Raw genomic sequence first — 12,067 nt, forward strand, 5'->3', positions numbered from 1 at the left:
GAGAGGCCCTCCGCCCCCCGCCCGCGGGCCGGGGGAAAAGGGGAGAACTAGGAGAGCTGGGAATCTTGCAGAGGAAGCACGCGGCTGGTTCCCAGGGATGGCAGGGCAGAGCGCCCAGAGGGAGGCCGTGTGCTTCCCGGAGAGATGAGGCTGCCAACAGCTCTTTGCGAACTGAAGCTGCGGAAGGCTGCTAATGCCTGAGTCTCAGGCTGATTTAGGGCAGGACTGTGTGTTCCTCACCCCTCCTCTAGGACAGGACAGGTGACTGGCCAGAAGGTGTGTTTGCATTGGGGTGGGGATTTGGTTTCAGTAAGACTCTAGAGTGGGAACAAGCTGGGAACTGAGAGGTCATTGTCTAGACCTGGGGTAGAAAAGGGGCTTGCTGCTGGCAGGTGGGAAGGAGAGGAGCTGGGGAAAAGGCCTGGCTCAGCGAGGAGGGTGGGGGACAGTCCTGTTGGCTGCTTCTTTCCCCCCTCTCCCTTACACCACCCCTCCACATTCCTGGCTCTGGAGGAACCCACAGTTGGCCTAACCACTTGGGTAGCCCTTGAGGACTCGTGTTTTCATTATCAGGGACATGGTTTACCTGTCCCTGATATCTGAAGCAAGACGCCATTAGCCCCTGATGTACTGAGGGGGAAACCAAGTCTCAGGGGGAAATCTTGGGCAAGGTCAGGCAGCCAGGAGGTAAGAAGGCTTGTCTCAAACCCAAGCCTCTGATGCCAAGTCCTGGGCTCTTTGCAAAACAGCAGTTTCCAACAAGGCAGAAGCTCAGAGCCCCAACTCAGTTGCAAACATAAACCTGGCATGATTTCCGGGAGTGTCAGCCAGGGAGAGCGCAGATTCATGGGCACTAGGACCAAGCGGATGGGGCTGTGCAGACAGCACCGGCCTAGGCTGCTGCAGTGGTGGCTGCAGTTCCCTTCTGCTCTCCTGCTAGGCTTTTGGAGGGCTGTTCACCCCCAGCTCTCGGTTCCTCTCCTTTCCCTTGTCTGCTGTTCCCTCTGGCTTTTCCTTTCTGTCCTGCCTCTCAAGTAAATGAGGTGAAAAGCAGAGAACAGGGAAAGTTTCTCTTACTGATTTTGCCTTGTAAAAAGGAAACTTTACGCCCCTCACCTCTTTGTTTCCAGCTTTCTTTTCCTCCCCTTTCTTCATTATGTTACTAGTGAATATCCCCCTCCCAGAGTGCAGTCCCCTAGTGCAAACAGGGCAGGTAGAAGTTCTTAGGGCAGAGACTACCTCCCAGCCAGCTCAGAGCTGCCTCAGGCCCACCCCACTGAGGCTCATCAGTAGGTTCTAGAGGTCTGTGGGTCAGATTCCAGCTGGGTGTGGTATACTCTCTTTGGGCTTTAGTTTCTCTCACAAGAGTAAATGCTACTCTTAAATTTTACCTGCTACGCTTTTAACCCTCAAAGATGCTAGGAGATTAAGACTACAGTCCACAGTCTACAGATGAAACAACCTAGCAGTCACACAGATAGGAAGTGGCAGAGCTGGGATTTGAACCCAGCTCAATCTGTAGTCTTAGTCATCCTCAGTAAGTGACAATGATTTTTTAAAATTTATTTATTTTTTATTTATTCATTCATTTATTTTAATTTAACCAGAGAGACAGGCACAGAGAGAGAGAAAGTGAGAAAGCAAACGACCAGTTTCAGGACTCAAACTGTGGTCAGCCATGTGTGAGTGTCCATTGCCTTAACCACCATGCCGCCTGCTGGCCCCCATGACAATGATTTTTTAATTTGACCAGAGAGACAAAGGAAGCAAGAAAGCAAGTCCCTAGGTCCAGGACACGAACTGTGAACCATGTGGAAATCCAACACCCTTAACTACCACGCCACCTGCCAGCCCCAACAATGATTTTTTCTTTTTAAAGAATTTTTTTTTTAACTTTACATATTTACTTGTTTATTTTCAAATTTGACCAGAGGGACAGAGAGAGAGAGAGACAGGGAAATCAAGAAAGCAAGCCACCAGGTCCAGGACTCAAACCACTGTTGGTTATGTGGGATTCCAGTGCCCTTAACCACCAAGCCAGCTGCCGGCCCCCAACAATGGTTCTTATTAGTGGGTCATTTCCCCGGTTCTTGGCCAGACTCAAAAAACGCCCACTCTCCCACTAACCCTAAGTTCTGCCTTCTCCCATCAGATGCCGGTGCAGCTGACGACAGCCCTACGTGTAGTGGGCACCAGCCTATTTGCTCTGGTAGTGCTGGGTGGCATCCTGGCAGCCTATGTGACAGGCTACCAGTTCATCCACACAGAAAAGCACTACCTGTCTTTTGGCCTGTACGGCGCCATCCTGGGTCTGCACCTGCTCATCCAGAGCCTGTTTGCCTTCCTGGAGCACAGGCACATGCGGCGTGCTGGCCGGCCACTGAAGCTGCCCTCCCCTGTGCGGCGCTCAGTGGCACTCTGCATTGCCGCGTACCAGGAGGATCCTGACTACTTGCGCAAGTGCCTGCGCTCTGCCCAACGCATCGCCTTCCCTGACCTCAAGGTTGTCATGGTGGTGGATGGTAATCGCCATGAGGACGCCTACATGCTGGACATTTTCCATGAAGTTCTGGGTGGCACTGAGCAAGCTGGCTTCTTTGTGTGGCGCAGCAACTTCCATGAGGCAGGTGAGGGTGAGACAGAGACCAGTCTGCAGGAGGGCATGGACCGTGTGCGGGATGTCGTGCGGGGCAGCACCTTCTCATGCATCATGCAGAAGTGGGGAGGCAAGCGCGAGGTCATGTACACAGCCTTCAAAGCTCTTGGCGACTCAGTGGACTACATCCAGGTAAGGGTGCCTCCCAAAGAGTGTGTGCATGGGCATGTGTTTGGCCAACCAGAGATACTCTCCTCCGGGAATTTTAAGATATATGTCCCTTATTGTGCTAAGCCCTCCCTCTGCACATAAGGCAAGACAGAATGGTTCTAAACAGCAGCTCTGAGGTCAAACAGACCTGGGCTAGAAACCTGGTTCTGCTGTTGAGTAGCTGTGTGACTCCAGGTAGGTCTCTGAACTGGTGTCCCAGTAATAATAGCAAACAGGTGTGTAGCATTCATTTCATTCCAGGTGCTGTTGTGGGAATTAATATATATACTGGCTCTTTTAATCCTATAATACTCCAAGGAGATTAGTACTATGAGGGATGTTCTAAAAATTCATAGAAAATTATTAAAGTATTATGAAGAAAGTTTTGCAGCAAAATAAACTATTTTTGTTTTTCTTTTTAAAAGTTTTTACTATAGGACGTGTGCCATCACCAGAGAGGGGGAGAGAGAAATCACCCTCCTGGGGGAATGGCCACACCACAACCCCTTCTCAGTTTTCCTCTCAGGATTTTGGGCATACACACACCAACTAAGCATTATTTCCAAGCCACTGGTGTGGGATTTGAACTGCAGAGTAGGCTATGTGGGATCCAGCACCTTAAACTCCATGCCACTTGCTGGCCCCCAATTATATACATATATTTTAAAAAGAATTATTTAATTTTATTTATTCATTCGTTTATTTTAATTTGACCAGAGAGAGAGACACACACACACACATAGAGATTAGGAAAGTGAGAAAGCAAGCCACTAGGTCCAGGACTTGAACCATGGTCAGCCATGTGGGAGTGTCCAGCTCCTTAACCACACCACCTGCTGGCCCCCCCAGTTATATTTTTTTTAATTAAAAAAAAATTTTTTTTTTGAGAGGTTTTTGCAATAGGGCGTGTGCACTTGCCAGAAAGAGACAGAGAGACAGAAAGCGAGAAATCACTCCCCAGGAGGGATGGCCAGGCTGCAATCCCTTCTCCTCCATTCTCCTCTTGGGATCTTGGGCACGCATGCACACGCACCCAGTGTGAGTTTAAGCCACCAGGTCTGGGACTCGAACCACAGTCAACTGTATGGGACTACAGTGACATAACCATTACACCAACAGCTGGTCCCATATCACTCTTCTTATAAGGTGCAGAGGCAGAATTTGAGCCCAGTCTGTCTCAAAGTCAATACTTTAACTTACCTGTTGTGCAGTATTGCCTCACCACTGGCACCATGGGGATGAACTTCTTCAGTGTGGTGGATCAGACATGGTGGCAGTCAGTGATGGTGCAGGTGCTCTGCAGTACTAGAGGCCCTATTGAGAATTGGGGTTTGGTTCCTGGGCTGACCTTTGCATGCCAGGTGTACATACTGGTGTCCATGAACCTGGCCGCCTGAAAGGTTGGGGCGACCACAGTATGAGACCCTATTTAAGGTGCTTGTCTCTCTCTCTCATCAAAGAAATAAACTTAAGGAAAGGAAATGTGGAGAAATCATGTGGAAAGCACTTAAAATGTTTTAGTTATGGGCCAAAAAGTCCTGTTTTTAGTGTCAAATTCATGTGTCAGGTGGGAAGTGGAGAGACACAGGTGCCAGTGGCCTACCAGCTTCATTTGCAACCCAGAGCAAAACTTGTCTAGTTTCTGGTCAAAGTGGTCTTTGAAACGAGTCCGGAAATTCTATTAGGTTGATGCAGCTTCAATCACCAAAACTGAGAAGAAATTTTTTTTTTTTTTTTGGAGAGGTTTTTTGCTATAGGGCGCGTGCGCTCGCCAGACAGAGAGAGACAGAGAGATAGAAAGCGAGAAATCCCCCCCCCCACCCCCCAGAGGGGATGGCCACGCCGCAATCCCTTCTCCTCTTGGGATCTTGGGTACGCACACACACGCAGCTGGCGTGAGTTTAAGCCACCGGGTCTGGGACTCGAACCGCGGTCGACTATGTGGGAGTCCAGTGACATAGTCATTACGCTAACTGCTGGTCCCAAGAACAAATTAAAGCTCTCACATTTGCAGTGCCAGGTAGAAGCCAAGAGTGAGGACCCAGGTTTCTTGTTGACTTTACAGTATCCCTACCACCTCTGTTCCTGTCTCTGCACTTCTCTCCACTTACCAGCAGGTTTTACCCATTACTTGGTAAATGCTTGGAAGAACAGTGGCTGTTTTGATAGCCTACCTGTGTACCAACTAGCGTTACTATTTAGTGTACCTACCTAAAGTTAGTTTGCATAGACCTTATTTTGGCTTTTTAAGAAGTTATGTCCTTGCAAGAGAGTTATGTTTATTTTTTTTTTCTGCTTTCTGAGGCCTAAGATCACCTCAGCCATGTAGGGAAGGGTGAAAGTCTGAGGCAGTTTGATTCTGTAGTTTGCCTGGGGATATGTGGCCTCTGAAACCTTGGGGAACCAAAAGCTTAGGAAAAAGCCCTGAAGTCCTAGCACATGCTCACAACACAGTAGCTTTTGTTACCCACTCTTTTGAAGATCAGAACTCCCTACAACTTACCCTGCCACCTATCTCCCTTACCTGGTCACTCCTGTGTTCTGGTGCTTCAGCAAATAGACACACACCAGAGCCATGCCTGTCTCTTTATGGCCCTGGGATCACTGCCTAAGGCAACTCTGGACTGTAGCCAATGAATGAATGATGAATGTCAGTCTGTCTTCCAACAGCCTGCTGAGAGTGTGTGTATCTTTTCCTCCTGGGAGAAAACACTGCCCCAACCAGTGTGGAAACCCAGGAAGCACAAGAGCATTTTCTTCCCCAACTAGTCCTAGAATAAAGACCTCCTTAGAGTGAAGGAAGCAGAGCAGCATGAAGGATGGGTTAGAGTCATGGCAAGAAGTGTTGGTGTAACCAGTACTACTGGGAAATAAGAAGGTAAAGGGGTCTGGCCTGAGGCTACCTGGAACTTTCTCAGGAATACACCAGGATGTACAGATGTGTCTGGTGGGAAGGCAGGGAAGCAAATGGGAGGGACCCAGTCTGAGTGTGGGGCTGAGGGCTGTGCCTGATACTCCCCCTTAGTCTTCTGTGGCTACCTTGTCTTCCCACACAGGCAGAGAAAACAGGGTAGAATTGGGGTACCAGAGGTAGTCTCTTTCTTACAGGCTGATGGACTCTTACTTGGCTTTAGTTAAAGGCTTTTAAGCTTCTGCAGAACACAGTTTTGGTTTATCAGTGGATATTGTTCTCTGCTGAGAACAAACTCAACCAGGGGTCTGTAAAAGCAATCTCTCTGCCCAGTGGTTATCTGGACCCTGCACCATTAGAAAACAGCCAAGTGGGGCCAGCAGGTGGTGTAGTGGTTAAGGCGCTGCCTGCCCACACAGCCAACTGCAGTTCAAGTCCTGGACCCAGTGGCTTGAAACTCAAGTATGTGTGCATGCATGTCCAGAATCCCAAGAGAAGAATGTAGAAGGGGTGTGGCATAGCCATCCCTGTTGGGGAGGTGATTTCTCACCGTCTCTCTGTCTTTCCAGCAAGCGCACGTACCCTAAAGCAAAAATCTCTTAAAACAAAAAAGATGAATTAGTAAAGAATTCACACTCTGGGTTCAACATCTAATGAGACCACCTGTTAAGGGACCATGAGCCTTCTCAGGGGAGGGAAGGCAGGTGCATGGGATTTGATCCAGGGTCTGATAGAGACAACTGCTGCCAGCTTCCATGCTCATAAAAAACAGATTACAGACAAGAGAGCCCTTGGCCATGTAACCTGGTCTTAGAACCTGGGCCAAGGGAATCTGTTGGAGCCCTGAAGGTACCAGCTATGTTAGAAGGTAGGTAGAGCCTCACCACTGAGTCTGAATAGCAACCCTATGAGACTGCCTTGGGAGGTGGCCTCTCACAGGAGCCATTTCTTGGTTGTTTGAAGGTCTTCGGGCCTTGGTTTAGCCTACTGTGTTCATCTGATTTCAGTGACTAGTTCCCCCTTTCTGCCCAAGGACCCCAGAGAAATACACTCAGATCATTTCTGTGGACCCTGGCTCTGTAGGAGTTAAAAACTTGTCCAGTGCTAAGCATTTTTCCATTTCTAGGCCCAGCACCAGTCTTCTGGTTTTCTCTCTCTCAACCTTAGTGGCTGTCAGTCCTGGAATTTAAATGCTCCTTTTCCTTATTTTCCTTTGTTTTCCTCTTGCCTTTTCTATTTGGCACAGGTGTCTCTGCTAGTGACTGGAAGTGTGTCATGTGAGATGGGTTGTGACTCTCAGGCAGGGAGCAGTCTGGTGGGGTGTGCAGGCCTAAGGTTGGATGGGCTGACAGTGCACTCTCTCTGCAGGTATGCGACTCGGACACTGTGCTGGATCCAGCCTGCACCATCGAGATGCTTCGAGTCCTGGAAGAGGATCCCCAAGTAGGGGGAGTCGGGGGAGATGTCCAAGTAAGAAATAACCAGGATTCTTGGGGGTAGGGGTCTGGACTTTCTGTTGCTTCTTAATCCAACTGGATATGCCTGGGAAATGAGGTCCTTGACTTGTACTATTTGGGAAGGTACTCTTTTGACAGTTCTGATATCAGAAGATTCCCCTCACTTGCTAACCAGCCCCTTTCCTGTTTTGTTTTGTGTGAAGGAGAAAAATCACTTAGTAGGTATACATGTGGGGAAAAAACCACCTGCATTACAGGGAGGGGCACACTATTACAAAGCCATAGATCCTAGAAGGTATTTCATTTTTGTCTAGCAAAGTAGCCCCAAAGTTAGACCCTTGAGACATCCTTGCTCTTATGGAACTAGGGCTAAAAAACCATGGACAATACAGTGGGAAGAAAGGGCCAGTGTATTTCCAGAGTATACTGCAGGCAACACATCATGGCTTTCCTGCCGCAGATGTCAGGACAGGTGGCTGGGGTAGGGACAGGCATCTTTTTCAAACCCTTCTACACTACGGGCTGCCTCCTGAGATTGAAGGTGGCTTTTAGGGCTGCAGCAGGTTAGCTGAGAAATCATGATTGTCACTGAATGACACAGTGTGGAGTTGGTCTTGGGGACAGTGTATGGAGTATGGTGGTCTCCTCTGAGCCTCGGGTTTTCCAGTTTTGGAGGGAGCTAGAACTGAGGACCAGAAATTAAGAGTAATGAGTGACAGAACCCAGGACAGGGAGGCATCAGGGTCTGCGCTGTCTTGTTTCCTTTGGGGCTCATGTCCTCAAGTGGAGAGGCCCAGCATCTCTGTTCCCTTGCAGATCCTCAACAAGTATGATTCGTGGATCTCCTTCCTGAGCAGTGTGCGGTACTGGATGGCCTTCAACGTGGAGCGGGCCTGCCAGTCCTACTTTGGCTGTGTACAGTGTATCAGTGGGCCCCTGGGCATGTACCGCAACAGCCTCCTCCAGCAATTTCTGGAGGACTGGTACCATCAGAAGTTCCTAGGCAGCAAGTGCAGCTTTGGGGATGACCGGCACCTCACCAACCGAGTCCTGAGCCTTGGCTACCGGACTAAGTATACAGCTCGCTCCAAGTGCCTCACAGAGACTCCTACTAAGTACCTCCGGTGGCTTAACCAACAGACCCGCTGGAGCAAGTCTTACTTCCGGGAGTGGCTCTACAACTCTCTGTGGTTCCATAAACACCACCTCTGGATGACCTATGAATCAGTGGTCACAGGTTTCTTCCCCTTCTTCCTCATTGCCACAGTCATACAGCTTTTCTACCGGGGTCGCATCTGGAACATTCTCCTCTTTCTGCTGACAGTGCAGCTGGTGGGCATTATCAAGGCTACCTATGCCTGCTTCCTTCGGGGCAATGCAGAGATGATCTTCATGTCTCTCTACTCCCTTCTCTATATGTCTAGCCTCCTGCCGGCCAAGATCTTTGCCATTGCTACCATCAACAAGTCTGGCTGGGGCACCTCTGGTCGAAAAACCATTGTGGTGAACTTCATTGGCCTCATCCCTGTGTCAATCTGGGTGGCAGTTCTTTTGGGGGGACTAGCCTACACGGCTTACTGTCAGGACCTGTTTAGTGAGACAGAGCTAGCCTTCCTTGTCTCTGGTGCCATATTGTATGGGTGCTACTGGGTGGCCCTCCTCATGTTATATCTGGCCATCATTGCCCGGCGATGTGGAAAGAAGCCAGAGCAGTATAGTCTGGCTTTTGCTGAGGTGTGACATAGTCCCCTATCAGAGCGGGAAAAGTGCAATGGGCAAGGGAGGGAAGGGGAATGGAAAAGTGGGGTGGGAGGGAGGAGGGAGTGCTGTGTTTTTGTTTCTTAATGGTCCAAAGGACAAATATGAAATGCAAAGAATAGTTGACTGTAGTATGGCCTGAGCAGTGCTGCTTAGAGACAGTAACACTGATTTCTCAGGCTTAGGATAGAGGGGGTATGTTTTCAGGCTGCCTATCTGCTTTGCCTCTGCATACAGGCAGTGGTCTCTGGGGAAGATTCTACTTCTTCTCCCTGGGATACAGAGGGAATAGGAGCTCAGAAGTGTGCTACACTAAACTACAAATTACATTTGGTAGCAAGTTCTACTAAGTGAGCAATGAGAGCCGGTAGGAAAGGGTTCTCCTAGCCCATGTGAACACAACCAGAGATGGTGGGAGAATTCCTACTGAGAGATCTGGGCCAGCTAGTGTCCCCACCTCCCCAGCCCCCAACTAGCCATCAATGCAATATGATCGAGCCTGAGATACAAGGCCCAGAGGCCTGATCTTTGGGTGTCAGAAAACAGGGTCCAGGAATGGTGCTTTACATGATGTATTTACTCTACTCCGCATCTCAACATCCCAGGGATGAGCCCAAACAGCAGGGAGTTAGCACTGAACTACTAAAAGTGTGTTTTTTAGAAGCTTGCCATAAGGAACAAAGATCATGGTGGTACTAAAGGCCATGGCCTATATAGACCTTAGACTGAGTATGTGCCACTTGGAAATCTCTCTGACTCCTAGATGGATTCTTGCTTGTGTGTGATCTCTGCTGGGAAGACAAATCATTTTAGCTATCTACTGGGAAGATTAAATCTCTACATATTTAGAAAGAGAGTGAGGTCCTTGGTATTTATACTTTTAGACTCCTCAATTATTCTCAAATTCAACTGTGAGATGAAACCAAGATAGCTTCCTCACTTGACTTTTTTGAAAGGCATTATTTTTGGGTGTATAACTGCAGTTACTTCTTAAAACCCTCATCATTATCATGGGTTAGGTTTTCTAGGGGGTACTGGGACAGTACCTGCTTCTTACAGGACCCTCTACAATAGGCAATCATGCTCTTGGCTCACTGGAGAACTTAGGAGCCTCTGATCAAACTGGCTACAATCTTGGACCTGCCTGGACGGATTTCCTGGTAGCTGGTGAGCATGTGGACTTCTGGTCTACTATTACTGACAATCATCTCCAATGGAAACCTTTCCAGTGTTCCCAAAGTGAGCCCTCAAATCCAAGCTGGTCATCCTTGAGACTGTCCGTCCTCCTCAGTTGCTTCTCCAGGGAATTCTTACAGCCGGGTTATGGATAGTCACTACTGAAATTGCTTCTTTCCAGAAACCAAACTAAGAGATGGAATTGGTTCCTACATCATATGATTCTTGCATTCCCTTGTGCTGTGTGATTTCTCCTTGTGGCTTTTAGGGGAGTAAGAAGCTGTTTTTTAGTGATGTGCAATCCACAGACTTACCAGTGTTTGGGTTTGAAACCTGGAATGTTGCCTAAGCCTTTGACTTAGGGACTGCTCACATACTTGCTCTCCAAATGTCCATTCTCAGAGAGGCCAGTCAACCCCTCAGAACCAGCACCAAGGTGGAGAGCAGTCGAGGGAGTCAAGCCTCTAATGTACCCAGGTGCTTCCTACAAAGGAACAAATTATGTGCTGAGCCACAGATGGGCAAACCCTGGTGCTTTCCATCATCTTCCATGAACTCAAGGGTTTGCTAGGTGTAACCAACAGTTGCCACATCACACAGACCTCGAGTTTCTGATAAGACTGCTGGAGGATGTCAGGCCCAAGCTGGGAAGCAGGAGGCATTTGTAAAGACAGCCATTCTAGACTCTTCTGTGTTTCTGCTGGCTAAGAAGTAACTATTTTGAGCACTACAGTGGAGGAAATCCGGTCAACCAACTGCAGAGGTCACACTAAGGGCTTAATTTTCCTTAGCTTCTACTTGAAAGTTCATGTACGATGATGGACTCTGGATGGAGAACTGCTGACTGTCCTAACATCAGCCTTCCTCATCTCAAATGAAGGCAGGTACAGATGAGTGGGCAGACTACTTTCAACCTCAACTGGCTTTTCTAAGTTACTTTGTACGTTTTCCAGCAGCAAAGCCAAACCAGGTCTTCAGCTTTATCCCCATTTCTTGCAAGGGAAGAGCCTTTATACAACTGGATGCATTCTGGGTTTTCCTCATTGAGAATTTTAACCCTCTTTTGTATTATTTCTATGATAATTTGTACACATATTTATTTTTACCTTTTTTTTCTTTTTTTACTTTTCAGGTCAAATTTTTTATACTGTACTTATTTGTGAAAATAAAGATTCTCACTTAATGCTGGTATCTGAACTATTTCTTCTCAGTACTTAAAAAGCTAGCCCTTAATTCCAGTTTCAAAACAGGGACTTACATGAAATAGTCAATAAACTCAAAAGTAGGATAAGTTGTTGTCACAGCTGCCCCTGGATCTGGGGACCCAGGGTGGAGTAGCTTCTGCAGCAGAGGCAGGGCAAAGTCTCTGGGGGAAATATTAGGTTGCTAGGAAAGTCATGATGTGTTTTTCTATGTGAAAATGTGTCCTGACTCTCTCAAAGACCCAATAATTGCCAGATTAGAACGAACTCTTGCTTAGGCAAAGACAAAGCTAGTTTCTTCCTTGAGAGGAGAGCATTTTAGCTGGCAAATGATGTCCTAACTGTGGCTATGCAGGGCTAGAGGGTAAACTGCCTTCCTTGGGGAAGAGGTTAACAAAATGGACAGCATCAGCAGCCCTCTTGTCCCATTTATTAAAGAAACAGTAAGAAAAGATACAATGCAGGAAAAACATCATCCTTTCACATCAGGCTGAACGAAGCACAGTGATTTCTCCCCTTCATCCCACCCACCCACCCCAATTCCCATATCCCCATCCACATCAGTTTAAATTTTGAGGTTCTTTGATTGGGAGTACCAGTGGCGAGGGAGCTGGATGAGTAGAGGTGACTTAAATCTGGCCACCTCTTTAGCCCCAGGAGCAGGGAGCTGCAGGCCCAGACAGTCAAGCAGAAATAATATTTGGAGGGTCTTTGAAGTGGTTGTTCACCTCCCTGTTCTGTGTCCAAACCCCTAGGG

The 12,067-nt window shown here is 48.1% G+C and overlaps 1 protein-coding gene across 1 annotated transcript in view; it reads left to right on the forward strand.

Moving 5' to 3' along the window:
- HAS3 (hyaluronan synthase 3) overlaps window positions 1-11,223 on the forward strand; it is a 14,518-nt gene extending 3,295 nt beyond the window's left edge. Inside the window, exons 2-4 of the mRNA XM_014591023.2 lie at window positions 2,153-2,788; window positions 7,086-7,187; window positions 7,991-11,223. Coding sequence (XP_014446509.1) covers window positions 2,153-2,788; window positions 7,086-7,187; window positions 7,991-8,914 — 1,662 coding nt within the window. The 3' untranslated portion in view covers window positions 8,915-11,223. The remainder of the gene's footprint in view (window positions 1-2,152; window positions 2,789-7,085; window positions 7,188-7,990) is intronic.
- The last annotated feature ends 844 nt before the right edge of the window (window positions 11,224-12,067 follow it).

Source organism: Tupaia chinensis, unplaced genomic scaffold, assembly GCF_000334495.1.
Source record: "Tupaia chinensis unplaced genomic scaffold, TupChi_1.0 Scaffold000523_1, whole genome shotgun sequence".
NCBI classification, from domain to species: domain Eukaryota; kingdom Metazoa; phylum Chordata; class Mammalia; order Scandentia; family Tupaiidae; genus Tupaia; species Tupaia belangeri.